At 35.9% G+C, this 22,229-nt stretch overlaps 1 protein-coding gene across 3 annotated transcripts; it reads right to left on the reverse strand.

Moving 5' to 3' along the window:
- Positions 1–441: 441 nt before the first annotated feature.
- Positions 442–22,143, reverse strand: LOC103479816 (macrophage mannose receptor 1-like). 3 transcript variants are annotated; one of them, XM_008434476.3, is made up of 33 exons: positions 22,004–22,143; positions 18,178–18,288; positions 17,338–17,694; positions 16,964–17,134; positions 16,246–16,401; positions 15,044–15,154; positions 13,556–13,693; positions 13,271–13,447; positions 12,446–12,600; positions 11,445–11,564; positions 11,226–11,341; positions 10,850–10,998; positions 10,548–10,747; positions 10,320–10,435; positions 10,087–10,182; positions 8,143–8,215; positions 7,875–8,028; positions 7,550–7,588; positions 7,009–7,172; positions 6,860–6,921; positions 6,015–6,115; positions 5,746–5,888; positions 4,953–5,058; positions 4,720–4,847; positions 4,315–4,359; positions 4,106–4,208; positions 3,774–4,006; positions 3,454–3,619; positions 2,613–2,777; positions 2,397–2,513; positions 2,035–2,190; positions 1,689–1,718; positions 442–1,571 (listed from the first exon to the last, which is right to left on the reverse strand). In XM_008434476.3, the coding sequence occupies exons 2-33, from the start codon at positions 18,284–18,286 to the stop codon at positions 1,309–1,311; spliced, it is 4,419 nt and encodes a 1,472-aa protein (XP_008432698.2). In that variant the 5' UTR covers positions 18,287–18,288; positions 22,004–22,143; the 3' UTR covers positions 442–1,308. The 3 variants fall into 3 exon arrangements, with proteins under 3 accessions (XP_008432698.2, XP_017165729.2, XP_081454006.1); XM_017310240.2 differs by lacking the exon at positions 10,087–10,182 and having other exon boundaries at positions 8,143–8,212; XM_081597880.1 differs by lacking the exons at positions 10,087–10,182; positions 22,004–22,143 and having other exon boundaries at positions 18,178–18,325.
- Between the last annotated feature and the right edge of the window lie 86 nt (positions 22,144–22,229).

Raw genomic sequence — 22,229 nt, forward strand, 5'->3', positions numbered from 1 at the left:
ATCCAAGCACACCAACCATCAATTTATTCACTTTGATTATGTTGTCACATATTTAACACTGCAAAAAAGGTTTAGAATCAATATTGATAATTCATATTGCACGTTCTGTTCCTTTCTGAACATTAATGCACATCTGTAGCAAATGAAGCAAAAATGTAAAAGTAATACATGGAAATAAAAACTAGTAGGAATATGTTATAAAGTGAAATATAAAACAAATATAAGAGAAATAATTGCACGAGTAAAATGAAAAATACTTATCTTACCGACTATTACTTCCCCATTCGGATAATCAACCTTAACTTCAGCAATTTTTTTTCTTTTAATGCCTTGAATTGCTTCCATTCAAGGATTGGGCTATTCTGATATTTGTACTGAGACTACTGTCTGCCATTGAATGCATCTTTTGGAAAATTAAATAAAAAGGAAGGCAAAACTGTGTTACACTTTCAAGTACATTTATTTTCAGCAGAGGAATAAGCTGACTGTAAACATACAGGGGAGCAAATATGCGGTGTTATCTTTTAACAATAAGAGATCGTATTTCAAACCAAAATTCAGAAAAGTTCCTTCGGTTTGTGCCTGTAGTAGTTCTTGTGTTCTTATACATTCTTGCTTCACATTGGCACCAAGCACTACTCTGCTACTTTGGAGTACAGTTATCATGAAACATATATCATGGATCCATTTAGTACAAATACACTTAATGTACTTTAAAGATATGAATTTAAAATTTTTAACATAGAAGCAGTGCCACTAAATTCAGTCTAAATTTGATTTCTTGTGACAGAATTTGATAGGAAATGTCTTTTCTGATCAAAATGTGTTGTACTAAATTAAGAGCTGCCATATAAAAATGTGCCAAGGGAAAGTTTGTGACTTCCTAACTTGATTACAGTATAAAGAAACATTCTCCCTCCTTTCTTTATCATTATGCAGTTTGTTCAAAGAAATCAAGAACTACACCGCTGATTGTTCAATCCTAAACAGATGAGGAAATGTAATAAAAAAAATGAACAGTGCATTATCGTGAAAGGTTTAATGTCTTTTCTTTAACATCGACAGGCTGTGTCCATTTTACATTCAAACAGTAAGAGCAATAAACAGCATCTAGAAAATGAGCTTCACATGTAGCCATTATATGTACAATCTACAATCATGGGTAGAGAAAGAACAAATACAGTTATTGTTAAATTACTGAATATTTATTGTTTGCATTAAAAACAAAAATACTGAAGCATGGTTGTGTTTACAGTAAAATTAATCTCAGACTAGTTTGCACAACTTCAACTTCTGCAAACTCCTAAATCACAGAATTAAAATGGGCTCTGGATTTTCTGGGGAGATTTCGGAGACTTCAGCATTCTCGATCAATTTATTGGTGTCGACCACATCAGGCTGAGATTTTTCGCCATTGAAGTACAATGGATTGTCGAAGGTGGGAAAGGGACGAGGGGATCTCTTGTAGAGCAAGAAAGCGAAAAGAGTCATTATCGAGATGATGGCAATAAGCATCGCGACCACCAAACTTGTGTGGACACGACTGCGTGGATCGTCTCCGGGTTGAGGGTCTGCACATGCAACAAGTAGACAGGGATAAGTTTTTACTCAATGCCATTTCACTGTAATATCAGAAGAAAATACAAGTAATCAAAAAATTGCACGAATCATTAAGAGGTTTAACTTACTCGGTTTTTGATCTCCATCTGTCAACATAACTGTTCAGGGAAAAAAAAAAAAAAGAATCTGTTCTTAAGTTCAGCTGTAGCCTAAGTCATGTAAAGTATGTAATTTAGAACGGCTTCACTGGAATTTACAGAGTTTCTTAATGAATGTTCTTGATAGAATCAAAAGACAAAATAATATATGAAACTTTTTGAAGTTTTGGGTCCACACATCAAGATACAGTCTAACAAAAATCAGCTCCTAGTATAATGAAGTTTATGCTACACAGCAATAAATAGATTCCACTATAACACATATATATCATATCGTGTTATGAGACCATATTTTTTTGATCATACAGCCGCTTACCTTTGGGTGTTTTACAGATGTACGATCTGTCGTGCCATCTGCGCCCTGAACTCCATGTCCCATCTTTAGTTGTTATGGCTCCAAAATCAGAATCCGGTTCATCTTCACCCCAGTTGACATAGTCCAGGAGAGTTTTATCAAGCCAAGCCCACGACCCTAGTGACAAAAAAATAAATAAATGAAAATGCTGACAACACTTTTAAAATTAAGGAAGTGATTATAATATTTCATGCTTCAGTTGGCTCAACTGAAAGCCCAAGAGGCTGAAAGGTGTTGCAATAAGTCGTACATTCTCAGTGATTTTCAAATACAATTTAATGAAACACTTTATATAAAAATTAACAGGCTAAAAAACGTCTTACCTCTGTGTGTCTTAAATAGACCAACCCAAAAAGAGGTGTGGCTGTCTTGAAATACTTCTATGTTGCTATGGAGAAATGCTTGCTCCAAGGGATCTTCAATACTTGTCAGGACACCACCTTAACATCAGAAATAATTTGGTTGTAACAACTTCTCAGCACCTGCTGGATCATTTTTTTACTCATGTTACCACATAATTTTAAAGAAACTGTTCTCACCATGTCTTACACAACTGCTAGCTGCATCTGCCCATTCAATTTCATCTGTGACAAACAGATAACAGTTGCCTTTGTATGGCAACCAGGTGTAACTATCCTGGTACTCCACATTGGTATCTTCAGGGCAGCGTCCAGGAAATACAGCGGACTCTGTAGGGGGAACGTCTGGAAAAGAAATCACTGATTGTGATGAACATAAAAAACAAATTTAAACTATCCTACTTTCACATGCAGTTGTTTGCGTTTGTTTGCTGCTTTCTACAACCTGGAAGACAGCAACACTTTTTTGCTAAAACAGATCTTTGTAAATAAATGTGTTTTAGGGAGATTATTTAATTCTTTCAATTTTTATTATTTTGTTATTAGACACACAACTATACAATCTTAAAGTCTTTGGGGATTTCTTTATGTGATTGTACTTGGAGAACAATTGTAGAAATCAAGAACATATGCTGTTATTTAAAGTTACAATAATGCCTTTTCTCATACAATCTTTACAAAAATGTTGTTTTACTTTAGAGACATTTCAAATATTTTCTCTTTAATAGATTTCAAATAGAATATTCAGTACCAAACAGGCCAAACCCATCTCCACATTTAACTGAAACCAGCCTAAATTGCTAAAATACAAAATAATATACAATTACTTGCAGTCCAATCATAATACAATACAATCAGCTGAATGAAAACAGATCAATTAAAACTTGGTATATCTGCAACTTGCACTGAATCACAACTGCATATAAATGTATACTGAAGCAACCCAATAATATTTGATGAGTTGGAATAGCTGAATGAATTTTACATCATTTTGTTTTGAATCCTGCCATAATAGTCACACCTGTTGACATCATGCAGACACTGTTCATAGTCTGGTTGCAGAAAGCTGTCCGCCATTTTCCATCCACGTCGATATACACACACGGTTTATTCCTGCTTGGTTCAAATTCGGCCCAGTTGGTGGTGCTCAAGTGCCAGCCATCAATAAACCTAAAATAACCTTTTGTCTGAAAGCAAGGACACATTTCTTATTAAGGAGGATTTCTTTTAAGCATGTTAGAAAACCCCAAATTAATGAGCAAACACAATTATGCATTAAAACCAAATGATTAAACTTTGAAACAACCTATGAATGGATTTTAGATCTCTGCAGCTCTTTACCTCATCTTTGTTAAGTCCAATCCAAAGAGGAGCTTTGAGAGTCAAGGCCAGTAATTCAACATAGGCATTTGTCCACTCGGTTCGCAGGCTAGCCAGGTTGGCCTTATCATTTTCACACAATTTCTTGGCTTCGGCCCATGTCAGATTTTGAGTCACAGCCTTGATGCTGTCGTTTCCCAGACTCTCATAAGTGGTAGGACTGATTGGATCAGAGTTATCTTTGATATTCGGACCTGATGGGAGCAAAGTAAAGGCAATTTTATTTTCAGTGAAAAGCTGCTGAATGTTATAAACCTCAGAATCTTTCCAAACCAGCAAAAGCTTGAACTCACTGAGATCTTTATGACAGATATATCCGTTTGAGTCATTGCATGACTTTATCAACCATTTACCAATCCCGAAAGCTGAACTGCTGGACATCAGCACGCACTCCTCCTGATTATGAGTAATAAAACAATATTGATAAAGGTTATAGTTGTCTTCAAATCCTTAACAAGCAAAACTGAAAAACATTTCAGTAAGATTTTTTTTTATTTATTACCTCATTCCATCTTTGATAAAATGATCCGGGACGTCTCTGATTTTTCTAAAGGGCAAAGGCAGATGCTATTGATAAGAACTGATTTCCTTGTATTATTCCTAACTAAATACTAAAAATCTTGCAGATCAGAGTGAATATATTGACTAATAAGTCCTTTTCAGTCAATATATATCCTTAGCCACATGAGGTCAGCAAAAACACAATTTGCTGCATGGAAACGTTTGCTTTTGAATCATATTCTTTTCACCTTGCACTACATTAAAGCAAAAGTTGACAAAAATATGCATTGTTTTTTTTATGAGATTTTAGTTTTTAATAAAACTAATTTATTTATAAGACAATTAGGAATTCATATTAACCCTGTTGATAAGCATAACACAGTAGTATAACTGAAAATATACTTACAGAATAACCCCAGTTGGTGTATTGCCGTGTTTTTCCATCACTCCAGAAAAATCCATCTTGCTTTATACTGTTTAAACCAATCCATAGATCCGTATTTGTTGCAGTAAGCATTTTGGTGATCAAGAATGCTGTAAATTCAAAGTTAAAATTTTAGTTGTTTTTTTTTCCCAGACTGAGTACAGCAGGGTTTTTTTTGTTTTTTAAAGATATAAATAATTAATATGAGAGCAAACCTTGAACTTGTCGTGTAGGAATGGAAGCTAATTTGGCCTCAACATTGGCGCACTGAGTTCTTGCATCTTCCCAAGTCACCTTGCGGTCACTCACTATTTTGTAACACTGTTGGCAACAAAAACATTTGAAATATGTAAAGAAAGCAAAGCTTGATGTTAAAATCCTACACAATATATATCCAAATAAAAGCCAGGCATCTGGCTTGAAAATGAAGATGCCAATTGGACCACACTGTCCATAAAAATCATTAGACATGATTCCGGCTCCATCAGCATGGTTGTGTCTTTGCCCATGGACACAAAGTTTCACCTGCGCTGCCTGCTAGTGGCCAAAAGCTGTGGCTCCAGTAGTTTGCCATCCTTTGCGTATGAAAGTATGTGTGAATGGAAATGACTGATTTCATTGTAAAGCATTTTTGTGGGTCTGGATTAGCTGTATACAAGTCTGGTGTCATTTCAAAGGTTGTGATCTATAAAACACAAACTCGACAGGAGTTCTGCATCAAACTCTAGCACAGATAGAATTTGATACAGAAAATTGCTTTCTGTCGTGTGTGCATGGATTTAATGTGTTTGCCATCCTTGCATATGGGCATATGTAAATTTTTATTACAAAGTCTATGCAATCCTTTATAGATGAGACTCCAGTGAATTAATCATTCACTTGATTCAGGTGTGTTAAGAGCAGGGATGCATCCAACAGTTGCAGAACAGTGGCATTCATGGATTGCTGTTGCAGACTGCTGGCATAGGTTCACAATCTAATCTAGATTCTTCTTTTTTTTTTTTTTACCTTTGAACCAAATTTTTTCCATGTAGGCGGACATCCACCTATGAGAGATATTGTTGGGGCTGCAGTGGTGTTGACAGGTGGCGAGTTTGATCTTTCACAGATGGACTGAGCCTCCCTTCCGCAGTTAGAAGTACGCCAATACCCTGCAAGGACATCATGGATTCACTGAACAGCATCTTCATTTTGAAGCACTATGTTCATATTTTCAGACATTTCAGTTAGTGTTTGATTTCTTTTTAAATATGCACATTTGTGATATCCTTACTTACCCATATGATACCCCATCGTAACACAGTTCTCATCAAAGGCATTGGAATTCGGCTGATTTTCATCCCATCTTTGATAAGACACTGGAGTATCATCCAACCACCTGGTGCACAGACAGTCCAGTTGAGTAATGCGTATTTATGTGAACAAAGTTTTCTATGGTAAGAATTAAACAGGTTTTTGGCTTATATTGGTAACAGATCACAGATCATAAAAAGGAGAAAAGTCTGGAGAACTTTGTGTATGGAAGTTTGTGTAAATGGAAATGATTGATTTCATTGTAAAGCATTTTTGAGTTCCTCCAGAATTTGAGTTCTGGGGGAACTCAAATTTGGAACTAGGACATTGTTAGCCATTCTGGGGTCCTTAGATAAACAGAATAGGAGTAGTTTATTTAATGCAAACAGTGATTTAAATGTTTCTAAACTGACATTCGCATCAACGACTGACATTTTTGACTTCAGAATTGTTTCAAAAGGCCAGAAGTCCACATTTCTCTTAGCCATGCTCTGACTAGTTGCTCCAAAAACATTTTTTTACACAAAAGACAATATAAAAAGCAAATCAGTAAATATTGAGACATTTACTGATTTTAACATCTTAACAGAACAGTTCAAACAAAACCTCAATATTCTCTAAAAATGCATCTTCTTTGACAGAGAAGAGACTAAGTAGCTGACAAAATATGTCCATTATTTATGCATTTTCCTCCATGACTGCAGTCAGCTTAACTGAATCAATTAGGTTCTGTCAGTCAAATAAAAACAGAAAAAAATAGAAAATAAAATTGCACAATTTTTATTTAAATAATATACATAGCTAGTATGCATTATTAGGTAATACTCACCAAAATGATCCATCAAGATCCACTGATAAACCTATATACCACGCTCCATAGCCTCTTGAAATCTGTAGAAGAAAAACAAAGTAAATGCTGTCTATGAACAGGCATATATGCGATATGGGTGCTCTTTGTGGCAAGATGACTTTACCCACCTGTTTCCATAAGAAAATGTTTTCCTCTTTATTGTTGATTACTACCAAGTCGCCATGTCTCCTTTTGCAGAAGTCACGAGCCTCTTCCATAGATTTAGACATTCTGTTCGGGTAATATTGTCTCCCTTTCCATATAAGCCAACCGTCAGATGTGGTGTTAAATTCTGTAAAGATTTTGAACGAATGTGACGTTACTATTCAATTATTAATCTAGCATATAAACAGTAAAGACATTTTGGTTGGTGTTTTCTTTGTAACAATACTTATTAGCAATGAATATTGGAGAGCTTCTAATTATATGATGACAAACTTCTAAGGATTTTTCTTATGGGTTAAACATCAGTATGTTAAATATGCTAATTTCCCTCTTACAGTCATGATTAAAATTGAAAGTAGTTGCTAGTTTTCTATGGTAGAAAAAAATAATGAATCTGCATTCTTTTATCACAGCCCAGAGCTATTATTGAGAGTTAGACGTTCAATTAGTATGTTTAAAGGTTTCAGCGTTTTAAGTTTAAGGACAATGTCCATGTAGTCTTACCTGCTGCTGTATTGTTGGGAGGTGGTTTTAGAGTTGCTCCTGTAAAAGCACAAAGCCAGTTTAAATGTTATGTAAGTAATTTGAGAGAAATATGCTATTTTCTTAATTTCTGCATTTGAATATCAGTATGATGTCACATTGTAAATTATGACATCAGCCATTCAGTGAGACTGGATCCAAGTGAGGAAATTTTTTTTATCCTTATATAATTATGTTATATAAACAAATTGATCTAAAAAACACACTAAGTCATATGAGAGAGATTTAACCATCAAAATATATTTTTAGAAAATGGTAATTTTTTTTCTTTATATTTTCTCTCTACCTGCTCGAATCTGACACAACCAGTCATTGTAGCTTTCACAGTTCAGATCGTTCCAGGAGCCTTGCTCGTCCCAGTTGTACATCACAAATTCAGTACAAGTTTCATCATTGTTGAAGTTGTTTGGTTCTCCTTCCTGCCAGTGCTGGAAGTTCAACTATAAGAACAATAAATGGTAAAAAGTGTGTCGTTAAGTTTATTTTAGAAATGTTAGCTAAAACAGAACAGATTGATATTTGGGTTTAAAGAAAGAAAACAAAAAGCTACTAACCGCACTTCCGTCAGTCCATACATAACCGTTTGGATTTTCAAAGTGAAGTCCAATCCAAGCTTTGCCGCCTCTGCTGAAGGAACATTTTCACACAAGTCACAGAGATTAAACTTTGGTATAAGATAGAGCTGTTGTTAGAGATTACAAAAAAGCGAATCACTCAGTACCAACATATTATTTGGATCTATCCTGTGGTAAAACATATAATACCCAAGTGACAATTGTGAAAGATACCACAACCTTGAGCTGGTGCTTGGTTTGTCTGCTGTAGGAGTGACTGATTTATGAAGGACACGGTAACTTCACAGTAACATTTATCACAAGAATTTCTATTTTCTATTCAAAAATTCCTGTAGGCATATAATTTATTCCTGTGAAAGGGCGCCTATTAAATTAGGAGGTATGTGGCTGTACAAAACATGCTTATTACATTTTTTTAAAAATCATTCACAGATCTGTCTATTATGAGCTCCTTTAAGAATGAGATGTTTCAGGGCTAAGCTAAAAGAGGCAATGAATTCTACCTTTTGTTTCACCCCTGACCTGTTTTAAGGTGGAAACAGCACAACTCCTCTAAAATAATTGCCACTGGCTTTTAGCATAAGGTACTTTTTTATTTAATATACTTAACAGGGCAGCTCTTGTCTTTGAATGTATAGCTATATGCATAAGGCTTTCCTAAAATGCATGTGCAAAACAATTTTTAGCTGTGGGTAAATGCAGTGCTACTTGTGTATTGTGCTATTTTAGCAGATCTGTTTCTATGTCTCACTTTAAAACTTGAAAGACTCACAATTCCAGCTGTGCAGATTTAGAAGCCACAAATACTTTAATTAAATTGCGTCAAAATTGACAGAATGAAAAAAAATAAATAAATCAAAGAGGGGCAACATAAAGCTGCATTTTCACTTTATTAATTTTATATAGGAGGGTTTAGGGGTTCCAAAATAGTTACCGTGTAATCCTGTAGTTATTTTTAATTACTACTCTTTTTAAGACAAGACGTTTGCAGATAACTACAAATAAATACGAAGTAGTTGTAATACCTAATCATTTGACACTTTAAGACCAACATACTTTAAGACAAAGAAACACATTTAATTATTTACTTGATATAATTAACATAATACATTACACATTTAATCACACAGAAAACAATCTAAGGTTGTAAGGAGAACTCAAAGGTCACAGCATTTGGAATCACATTCTGTCCAATAAGCAGAACTGCACCAATATGAACAACCACTGTTTATCTCCATCGTTTGTGATTGTTCAGACATGAAATAGTGATCGAGTACAGGATCATGGCAAATTTAACTGAAGCAGAGAAGGAAAGTAGACGGTGTGGTCATCACTTTTGCACGGTGTTGAAAGTGTAGGAAAATATAAAAACTGCCAAAACAGCAGCATTTAAATCTGATATAAATATTGGCCCATATTTTCACATCCTGCATTCCTTGTAATTACTCTACAACTTAGAATACTTAGCTTTCTAATAATAGCACACTATTTAAGTCAGTCTGGAGAAAAAAGACACAAAATCTGATATATACAATTTAATATTAAAAATAAATAAAAGGAGTCTCACAAAGAAACCTATTAAATTAATGTGTAAGCTCCTGTCATTAGTTTTAGCCTTCATCCTCCTCAGTCATTTTAATAGATAAACGCTTAGTTTACGTTGCACAAACTTTTCATAGTTTTTATGCCCATGTGACCTACAGGATCATTGCCACCTTCCTAGTACAAAGAAACTCTTGTCCCAGCTACGGACATGGTGCACTCCATCAACCATTTGTTGCAACCGGGACAGTAAGAAAGGACATTTATTTTCCGGTTAATTCATAAAGCTGCACATGCACTTTAGAAACATCAGCTGCAGCGCTGTACCTGTAGCACAGTGCCACAGTATGTTTTGTTTATGAACGGATAAGAACCACTCACTAGGCAGTAGCTCGGGAAAGGGAGGACATCACATGAAAGTAAGACTGTCTTGATCCAAGCATCACACCAGGCAAATTAGGTATGCCTATTGGTTCCCTGAAAAACGATGAAAACTCTGACATTTTCATCAATCAAAGAATGCCCCCTGGATGCTTTGAATAGAATCTGAAAAGTGGCCGTGTCTGGGGAAAAAAGGACATTTGATCACTTGAAGTAACGTGTTCAGCAATTACCTTGCAACCATTAGTTCAGAAGAGCTGTGGATGCTTAGCAGGTCTCCTCCTATAGCCCTGCAGTAATCTCTGGCTTCAAACCAGGTCTTCTCCTCCGAACGTGGTCCTGTGAAAAACTGAAGAACAAAAAAAAAAAAGTTACCTGGAAAATCATCAGATTCACAAATTAATTTTAAGAGAATATAATCTTTTCGTGTGAATTGCTTTCACTAAGCTTCTTTTATTTACCTTTGCACAAACACTTCTTGCTCCCACTCGATTCCAACCGTCTGGACACTGGGGAGGAGTTTGTGTTTGGGGCGGTACCGTTGAAACTACCCCCTCTGCCATGTATTTGCAGATGTATTTCTCCTTGTTGGTGCAGGGCAGTATGTCCCAGAGTCCAGCCGAAACCCCAGTCGCCATAGCAACACAACCTTGTAGGTTACCTAAATGATTCATGAAACAAGAGTGATATTTTTATTTTTGTCTGTGTCTGCTTTTTTTTTTTTGCCTTAAATCGAGTAATGATATTTCATAGAGATCCATACCTGGCATTCCAGAATTCCAGTGAGTAAATCTCACAAACTCTGTATTGGTCCAGGAAAAGATATCAAGGTTATTCTGATTAGAGAGACCGATCCAGAAGTGTTTCTCCGGTCTCAATCCCACCAGACTCACAAGGAAGGCATTATCCACCCTGTAGGTATTTATAAAAGTTAATAAATCTGTGCTAATAGAGTATTTATACTTCATCTATCAGTTATGAAGGTCGCTGCCTGATTTTAAGCTTTGGGCTTGAATGTTAAAATGCTTATGAACCAGTGCTGCAAGTCAAATTGTTAAGTATTGTAGGGTAAATTTTAATACCTAGTCTGCCTCAGAAATATCTAGAGGTTAGTAATTAAACACTATGAGAATTTTTACCCATTTGAGATATCAGCTAAGTAGGAAGCTGAGCTCTGGCAGTCTTCTTTAGCTTCATCAAAGGATTTGGTCTCACTGCCCACAAAGTAACAAAAAGAGCCATGTCTTCTCCAGCCCTAAAAAGATTAGGTCATTGATTAGACTCAATCATTAATAGCCAAACTTGTAATCGTGTATTCTTTTTTCATGTAAAATGACAGATATTGAAAATTCACTAACAATTTTGCAGCCGGCATCAAAATGTAACTCTATTACATCTCCAGTTCCATCAGTGGCACTTTGCTTCATACAAATATATCCGTGCTTTTCATCACAGGATCGGTCCGCCCAATTTCCATTCTGCAAAAAGTAAAGTGATTTAAAAGATGGATGGTACTAAAATCATTTACATCAATATAATATATATATTTTAAGTGTGTTTGGTAATACTACAAAAAAGCATTTTTCTTTTAAAAAGGAAAAGCTTTTCCTTGCAAAAGGAAAAGAGGAAAAGAGTGATAATTAATCACAACCAAAAGTTGTGATCAATTATCACATCTTTTTGGTGCAGTTAGCAAGGTAAAGCTTTTGCATATTCATTCAAAAAAAAAAAACATGATGAAAATTGTGAAAGTATAACACAGTAGACAAAAATAACAGCAGTGCTTATATTTAGGCATTAGTTTTGTTGCTTCTGTTCTCTGATCCTGATTCAAACAGCCTAAAATGTGATCAGAGGCAAAGTAAGAGGTGCAAATACAAATTACTCTGAAAATATTATCTTTTGTTCTCATTTATGTGAGATTTGATCAATAAATAAGATTTTATTTGAACGGCTTAACTATTCATCACAACAACTGTGTAGCAGGAAATATATACACATATGCAGAAACTAAGTACATATGGATACCAAAGCGTAGTATACTCCAGTCAGGAAAACATATGAATTGGAAACTGGGTGAGTTTACCCAGAACCTTGATATTTTAAGGGGTAAAAGAACAATTTTTTGTCCCTTGTATAGTTATACATTCCTTTTATAGTGATATGCATTCTGGTCTCCTCTTTCTAAGATGAGAAAAATGTAGACAAATGAAACAATTATTTGAATATTATCTGAAATATGTGAATATGTGACAATAGAGTGTCTTAGTGATAATAGATAATAATAGTAATAGTGTTAATAGTGATATGTGTATAAATAGAAGCACATGTGTAAAGAACAAATGCAGACGCTCCATACCTCTCCTTTCATGAGAACGCAGTCTTCTTCATCAGTGGACACTGTGGGTTCTTCGGGCTCCCAGCTGGTGAAGGTGACGGTCGTGTGGTCACTCCAGTCAAACAACCCTTCAGTGGTTCTGTCATTCAGTCCTATCCACAGCTCATCAGTAGATGCTACAGACAGTAAAAGTGAAATATTTTAATCTTGTTCTTGTAGATTTATGGAAATAATCATGTCTGAGTGTGCACGTGTTGGAATGTGCATGTTTTCTCCTCATCTTCATCAACTGCAGAGTTTGAAACAAGATTTTAAATGCAGGAAGCAGCATTGCTTTGTGGGCAAACTTATGTCCATACATGTAGTTTGAGTCACAGGTTGGAAGATTCACAGGTGTTGTAAGCAGAATGCTCAATTTGCAAAATGTGTGAGAATTTACATGTATTTTTACTAAAGCAGATAGACTCATTTTGTTTGCCATTATACATCTTCTAGTCTTGGCTGTAAAATTTTATGACATTCAAAATGAAAACGCTTACAGAAAATACCAAGGTTAACCTTTATAATGCTGAAAATCAAAATCATTTTAAAAATCTGATTCATAAGTAACTTCTGGACAGCAAAGAGGTTGATGTTGCCTCTTTTTTGTTCTTTTAAGAGGAAGTGACTACCACATGTGGATAATGACATGTCTTCTCCTTCTGCAGTGTCTGATGAACTATTTCTTTATGTAGGACAAATACTGTCTTGCTGATGTGGAAAATGCCTTTTTCAATTGTTTTGCAGTGGCACTGAAACAAAAGACCAGCACGCAATACTGTGATTAAGTATAAGAATGTCTTGTACCATATCCAAGCTGAGAGATGACGAAGCTTTGGTCCTCAATGTTGCGTATGTTCACGAGTTCACTTCCCTGTTTGCGACACTCTGTCAGAGCACTGGACCATGACTTTGGGGTGCGCTGAAGGTAAAAACAGTGTCCACTGTAAGGGATCCAGTGATCTGGGCAAAGTCCGTCTTCAACTGATGAAAAGAACAAACATACAAAGACTGAATGATAAAGTTCTTTGAAGTAATAATGCAGAGAAAACACAAATGTAACATTTTTCAGTGTGAAGTAATTTTCAGTACATCGTGGCGGAGCTGGCGGAGTTCCGCCTTTGTAGCAGATGTAGCCAAGTTTCTTTGTGCAAGTGGAACTTTGCCACGAGAACTGGCCAGCGGTGTCGAGAAGCGCACAGTTGTGTCCAGGGTTAGGAAGTGGGTGCCCTGAAACAATATGGTAATTTAAGTCAAATTTACACTTCGCTAGGGAAATTATCAGAAAAAAGTACCATCACATATACAACCATAACATGCAGCTAGTCAGAAATGAGTAGTTGTTTTTTGAGTACTTGCAGAACTTCACAGAAATTTTATCAGAAAGGTAGATTCTCATTAATCAATGTATTCCAATTCACTCCTAGTTACGCATGCAATCTAGCTTAATTTTTAATATCAACTGTTGAAAACATATGTTTTATATTATGTTTGCACTGAGCCATTTTTACAGATCTTCACTGTCACAAGAGAACATTACTACGTTTGCTGATGCTCTTATAAAAACAACTTGTGCTCCAAGAGTCAACCTTGAAGCAGGAGGGCGTTAGCTGTATCAATCTCCCTTTTTGACTGATCAGCCTGATCGGTTTTCAATCAAACAATGGGTCCTGGAAGAGAACCATCTCCAAGGCCATTGTTCAGGTGATGGTCTGTCACAAAAGGCTAAACATTTTACCCATCTCTTGGTGGATGTGACACAAATCAAAGAATAACAGCTGAGCAGGTTGTTTAATACAGCCTGCAGCAACAACTAATGTAACTTTAGAGTAGTAACCAGAAATTTGTTGGTTTTTACAGAATTTTTGTAGCAAAAATCAGCCAGAACATTAAGTCTCCATGACCAGCTAAAAATTTGTTATTTTTTTTTAACAAACTCGTGGTAACATGGTACCATTTTAAATGTAATCTCACGACAAATAATCCAAATAATATCTTTGTGATTTGAAATAATACAACTGAAGAAGGGACATTAAACACTCAACCTGAAATAGCATCACAGCTTTTTTTAATAAGAGAAATATTCCAAAGGGAAACAACAACACAGTAAATAATATGGACACATGAGTGTAAGGGTGTTAATAAAGGTTTTCTTAAATTTTAGAGAAATCTTATTGTTAGTATGAATTTGTATTTTATAAAAAGACATCTAATGACAGTCTCCATACTTTCTAAGGTTTGTAGTTAAATTTCAGCTAAGTCTCAAATATTTTATGTCTCTCGGAAATTTTTTCTCACATTACTTCCTGCAGCTTCTGATCAGATAAGTTCATCTAAACATCACTTGAAAAAATTATTAAAAGCTTTAACTCAGTAAAATTTCAAATATCTGGGTGTTTTACGATTCAAGCAATGTCATTTTTGTTTCAGGCTATAATTTACCAGATTTTTCTGCATCAAAAACTTTGAATTTCTTAAAACAGGCTGAATTAAAGTTTTTATCTGGTTACAAATGATCAGTCGTTTCATATTGATCAGGAAAACTCTACTTCTGAGATGATCGATGATCAGATAACTTACCGGCATCCCACTTAATATACCGGAAGGGCTTTCCGTCGGTCCACTGCCAGCCATGTTCTGTGCCCAAACTTAATCCAATCCAAAGCTTGTTTCTTCCTGTTCCTGTTAGTCCTGAGAGTTGCATAATGTTTTTATGGCAGAAAGGGTAAAAAAAAAAAAAAAAACGGAAAAGAAAAGTGAATACTTAGTTCCTCTTTTTCATTGCTTAACAGCAAAACTGCACCACTACAATATTTTCTATGTAGACTATTTAGCCACAGTTGACTAGCATTTAATGTTGGAGTTTTAATGACTTTGAAATAATATCACTAAACGATAATTTGCTAGGACAAGAGGAGATAGACCACGGGTCTTCAGACCCAGGCCTCAAGGGCCAGTGTCCTGTAACTTTAAGATGCGTCTCTGCTTCAAAACACCTGAGACAAATAAAGAGCTCATTAACAGGAGCACTTGACTGCATCCTGAGGAAGTAGTTCAGCCATTTAATGTACTTGTTGGCCCAGAGACCGATCCAAAATTTGCAGGTCATCGACCATCGAGGCCAGGATCGGAGGACAATGGATAAATGATGGATGAAACTACAATACACGAGAAATTCGCTGCGAAACTTGTCCCCGTTTTTTAAACAGTGCATACATCTGCATAGCTGCTGAGCTCTGTGATCAAAAGGTATGGGTTTTAATCTTCCCAGGTTACTTTTCCCCTTCTGTCCTCACTTGCTTACAATTACATAAGGACACAGAGAATATTTAAACATGGAGGAAGGTCTGTTAACCCAATGACATGCGCACAAAAGGAGCTTAGAGCAGCTAAGACTTTCAGGTACTGGCTTCTACAGCAAGGGGTGTAGTAGGCATGTTTTTTTTTTCCTTTTGTTACTTTTTCTTAACAAAATTATCATTATCAAGAAGGAATATTATTCTTATTAGTTCAGTTTTCTCTACGGTAGTTGTTGTTGCCTCCCCAGTTTCTGTCTTTTTAAGTTATAGCAACTATTTTAAAAACACCAGCATTGAGGTAGCATCATTATTATGCTATGTTGTGGAAATATATACAAACACTTCATGGTGTATATACAAACACTTCATGGTAATATAAATAGTTAAATAGTTTTACAAAACTAAAGCCATTTGTAAAACTATTTAAAGCCATTTGTAAAGCCATTTGTAAAACTATTTAAAATATCAACAGACTGCACCTACCTGTGATGAAGGCCTTCTCGACAGGATCGACAATGCTAACCAGAAACGCAGCCTGCTGTTTGCAGCTGGCGTCAGCCTGAGCCCAGGTCAGAGCTGACTGCATGTTCACCTGGTAATAAGCTCCTGTAACAATGTTTCTGTTCCAGTGTTCTGTGGCTGTGCAGGTATATAAAAAAGTTTTATTATCTTCATTTTGAGCTCAAACATATATCAGACACTCCATTTCTTTTAAGTGTTGTCTTATTACAGTGTAATTCCAGTCCTCAGGCCCCCCTGCCCTGCATGTTTTAGGTGTTTCTCTTCTGTTTCACACCTGGATTGAATCTGTGGGTGATTAACAGACTTCTGCAGCACTTGAGGGGCATGCAATCATCTGAATCAGCTGTTCTGGAATAGATGCACATCTAAAACATGCACAGCAGGGGGGCCTGAGGACTGGAATTGAGAAGCACTGTCTTATTAGAACTGTGATCGGCAATTTCAGTACTTGACGGCAAAAGTCCTGCATGTTTAAGATGTTTACTTTTATCAAAACTACATAAAGTGGTCGTTACCAGGCATATTATGATAAAATGCTTAGGATGTAATTCTCTCATTTAAATGTAATTTCAATCAGACTAAATTGGTCAGAACTGTCATATTTTGTTGACAAGACATTGTTTTTCATATAAAGATGCTTCCAGCAGAGTTTAGCGATAGCTAAAGCTGACAAACTTACAAGAAGATGGGCAGTATCCCCACTGTTCATGCTGATATTTGGTTTCAGTTGCACACCAGTTGCGCTTCGTTTTGGAGTCATAAGTGGTGCAGTCTCCATACCATCTGTCCTTGTACATGAAGGGAAACATGCAGATTTTGCCAAACGAATTCCCTCCAATCGTGTAATATTCTACAGGGGAAATAAAAGGTCCTTCATATTAAGTCACCCAGTTTTTTAAAGGAACAAAAATTATTTTCATGTCTTTTCAGTATTTTTTTACCACAAATTTTCCACTTTGAGGAAATGGAAAAAAAGAAGTGAAAGTTTCACTGAGGTCCATTAGTTTCATTGTTTACAACCTCCACATACCCACAAACACAAATGATTTGTACCTCTGTGTGTTCTTGTACAGGCACCACTAGATGTCCCTGCAATGGTCAGGTGGTTGTTCGGTCCAACAGTTTTGGACAGAACGACTGATTCATCTGTTCTGACTTCAATGTAGAACGGCTGATCTTTCAGAGTAAGCAGGGTTCCATTTTGGCAGTCCCACTTCTGCAGGTCACTGTTTTCGTCGCAGTCGTACTGGCTCACCTCGCTCCCCACACTTTTGCCCTGAGCACCCAGACATTTCTTGGTCGAAACCACAAAAAGCCGGTTACTGGTTGTCCAGCGAATTTCAGTGCAGCGAGTACCTCTTTTGGCCAAACAAAACCCAGTGGCCTTGTTCATAAGAATAAATGGGGAATCTGCAAAGAAAAACATTTAAAATAAAACAGTTTTTATGCCTTGAAGGTTTTTTTTATATGTATATAATTGTAGTATCACAGCAAAATTTAAAGCCATGCATGTGCAAGATTGAAATACAAAGTGTGGTTATGCATTTGTTAATTTTGTGTGTTTGCACGAAACTGTGACTTAAATATAAATACCACTTCTCACTTTCTTTGAAAATTATTTTATAAAAGCATTAAATTAAATTAAAACTGCCAGAACTAGAACCTTATAAACTTATGTCAAAATGTTACATGTTTCATATAAAATAAATGCTAAAATAATGCTAATATAGCAATAAAGGCAATCTGAAGCTATTAAATATATTTTCAGGCATGCATTCTATAAGCAAATCAGCAACAATAATTACCTATAAAAAAATGCACAAGAAACATCATCATCAAAACCTGACATAATAATAAGTAACATACAAAAAACATGTATAGGTTATACAATACCATTTGTTAATGTTGTCGATCCCTGCAATGCTAGCATGAGGAGCACAAGGGTTGCAAGAGCAATCCTTAGAGGTGACATTCTTCTAAGTCCCAAAGCAGCAGACATCATCCCTGCATTGCAAGCAGAGGACATATGAGTGCAAACATGAAAAGGAGGGAATCTTAATAGCACACCGACATGTTCTCCTTTTTTTCCCTTTTCATTGAGAAACTGTCATGTTTCAGATTGGCACATTTCAACATTTTGCTACTGGCTAAAAAAAAAAAAAAGCAGGAAGTAAGGACAGCATGCACCACATACACAAACATGCCTTTCCCTCGCACGGATGCTACACTCCAGAAATGGAAAAAGCTGGCCCCATTCATTATGCAAAAAAAAAAGTTGCTTTGGGTAAGCACAATTCATGCAGAAAACATTCAGTACACAAACATGTTTTTTCCTCGCACGGATGTTACACTCCAGAAATGGAAAAAGCTGGCCCCACTCACTATAGGGAAAAAAATTGCTATGGGTAAACGCAAATAAATTAGAAAACATTTAGCACTTTCTTAGTAGAATGTGAATGATTGAGATTTTGGACCACCATCCACTTTGAAAAAACCACTGAGGCATTAGGTTGATACAGCTTAACCTTATGTTGCAACTGCATCCATTTTCCAGCTACTCAAAACAAGTGCAACTAAAGATTCTGTTTTCAGTAATTAGCAACTGTTATGTATTCATGCAAAACATGTGAGAAAACAATTTGCTTTTTAGTTAGCTTATCGGTTTTGAATATCCAGCAGCCTTAAGCAAATGTTCTTACACAGCATGTGCTTTCATTAACACGTGGGTCATATATGAAGTTTTGTTATGAGAATGGAAAAAAATCTAGGCAAAATTCACATGCCACCAAGGATCCCACTTTTTACCTAGTTTTCTGGATTGAATCCTCAGATGATAATTAAACTGAGCTTTTTTTAGTGCTTCCTACTCTTTCTATGACCTCAAATACCTTTTCCACTAAAACCACAATCACTCATGCTCAAACTTTCTTAGACTGATGTGTAGATTAGTAATCAGTTAGGAGATAAGTGACTTACACAAGATTAGACTGAGATGTTAGGAACCGGGAATTGAACCAACAATTATCCATATGAAACACAGCTGCTCTTCCAACTTAATGAAAGCAGCTCCAACTTTATGGAACTATGTAATTATGTGCAATCCCATTTGGAGTTCATTTATCAAAATATTTCCTATGCCTATGGATCCCGTGTCTAAATGTTGGCTGATAAGTGGTCACCTTGTGCTGCAAGAATTGAGTTTGACATTCACTGTACATCAGAGATGATGACAACTAAAGCTTTTCCAACACAAAAATGCATAAATTAATAAACAGCAGGGGAAAAAAGTAGTCAAAAAGTAGTGGATTATCTTTAAGCTATTGTACATTAATGAACATACCTAGCTAAACTGAATGGAACAATGTCTGCAGTCATTGGCAACAGTTTCTGGATGGCTCTTGAATCACAAATGCACTTTTTACAGATTGTTTTTGCAGTTTGGCTCGCTATCCATCCAGAGATGTTCAGTTCCAAACTAATCTGAAATCCTCAATTTGAAATTAAGTTCTGTACAACAAATCTCCTCCACTCATGGGACCTTATGAGGACAAGCAGGAATGACTGGATGATGCATTTCCTTTTCTCCCATATTTGCAATAGTGAGCTTTGCATCTTGCAAAGCAATGGTCTTTCATAAGGTTTTGAGACAAGAGCCGCATTTAATGTTGCTGATATAAACAACATTATGTTCATCCTGAGTGAAGCAACATAATATCCTGTGTTGGAGTGGAGAAATTCAGATGTCCATCTCTTCCTTTACATTTTTCATAGCATTTAGTATTTTCACTTCCTCTTTTGTTATTTTCCTTTCTTCTAAGTTGGAGTATTTTGCTGAAATATCAACCTTTGTAACTGCAGGGCTTTTTGTGTGAGTCTGCTGAAGCAGAAGAGAGACAAATGCATGTAAAGCTAAATTACACTTTACCTCAGCTTTGCAAAACATAAACTTTGGTGGGATATTATTTTTTCACTAAAAATCCATATTTTACTAAAACACCCCAGCAAATAAGACTCTAAGCAATAAGGTTTTTACCAGACCCCCAAACAAAAGCTTGCTTGTAAAACTGATCATCAAGTTATTACCCCTTTTTTTTCAATTAAACAAAAAATGTCTCCCATTTTATTTGCACTGAAAGAAAAGTTAAAAACAACATTTTGTGACGAGTTTTGTAACTAGCTTTTCACAGATTTTTCTCTTGCATATTAAGATATTTGGATTTAAGGTGTACATAATGTTAAAATAAAACCTTGACTCGCTCCTCAGCTCTGCATGACACTTGAAGTTATAGAGGTCGAAGTTCACTTCCATACAGGATGCTGTAAAACTCGAGATTAGTTTTATCAGAAACGTTTATGCTTATCCTAGGTTGTCTTACTTAACTTTCAAATAAAGACAAGCAGCATGGCAACAAAAGTAGCAGGTTACTGAGTGCATGCTGTACTTTAAGCTGTCATTTAAGCTGTGATAAGGTTTCACAGCCTTGGCTAATCTAATGTAGTAAAGATGCCATTTGGATTATTCCAGCTCAGTGTTTGTTGAAAGCTTAGAAAGATATGATGTGTTAGGCGTCAGACTCTGTGTTTTTGTTGTTCTCCTCCAGAATATTGTCTCATCTTGACTGGAGATGATACTGAACATATTGGTGCTTCTGTCAGGTAGGAAACATCAATGTTCCGTTTTATCCAGTAATTCAAAAACATTTGGACGTTGAACTTCTTTCCATCTTGTTTACATTTCTACTTGTTATCAGGACTGGGGACTATTGTGTCCTGCTGTTCCAGTGGGAATTTTAATTGCACATCTGGAGAATGTGTTCCTGCTCAAAAGCTTTGTGATTTTAGAGGGAACTGTGAAGATGGTTCAGATGAAGAGTTCTGTGGTAAGACACATTCATCAGACTTCATTCTCTACCTAGTTTCTGTTATGGACAACCACTCGAAACCAGATTTTTTTAAAAAGACATCACTTTATTGATATTAGGTCCAAAAGAAAATCAATTAGAATTTGGAAAACAATTTTTATTTGCTTAATGCAACAATAATAGCAGAAAGCTATTTTTTGTTGCAAAATTAAAATTCAACTTCAATTGATGTATTTCAATTAAGGCTGTTGTAAACGATTACTGTAGTAAATGAGTAATGTATTGATTATTCTGCCGATTAATCGAGTAATTGGATTTTTAAAAAGTACAAAATAAAATATTGCTAAATACTGCCATAACAGCAATATTAATATCGGATATCAACGTCAGCCCAAATTTTCATATTTGTGTATCCTTAACAAATACTTTTCTGGAGTTTAGAAAATTAACCTGTAAATAATATACCAAGCTCACTTTTTCTTAAAAGTTTTACAAAGATCTGAACTTGCATTCAATTTACTAATAAAGCAGCAAGCACTTCTAAAAAAAAACAAAAGAAAAAAAAACTATACTCCAGTTTTAGTGTATTTATCTTCAGTCAATTTAAGAAATGAACTCTCACAGTTAGTCAGTCATAGCTTTCGTGACCACTTTAGCGACAGGATTTGGTACCTTCCTCATACAGAGAAACACACCTGCCAGGTGTGCTCCGCTTGGCCACCCATTTGCTGTGGCCGGAATGATGGTAAATTTATTTTCAGTTTTGTCTATAAAGCTACGCTAACAATTAGCTACAGCAGACCACCGTGTTCACTCTATCTGCACGACATTCCCTCCACCTGTATGAAAACACTTACCGCGCACTTTCCCCGCTGTTCGCGAACCAGCCACCAGGCAGCAGCTCCGGTTGGAGAAAGGCTGTCATGTTCCAAGCGTCGCGCCAGTTATTTTAGGAATGCTAAAAAATATTCGTCCCCAAAAGAATGATAAAACGCGGACATTTTCATCTGTCGATGAAATCCCCCGTGGATGAACTTGAGAATTATGCTGCTAGCTATAGCTGCTAGCACATAGCATTCGTCT

Source organism: Poecilia reticulata, chromosome 17, assembly GCF_904066995.2.
Source record: "Poecilia reticulata chromosome 17, P_reticulata-male-v2, whole genome shotgun sequence".
NCBI lineage: Eukaryota > Metazoa > Chordata > Actinopteri > Cyprinodontiformes > Poeciliidae > Poecilia > Poecilia reticulata.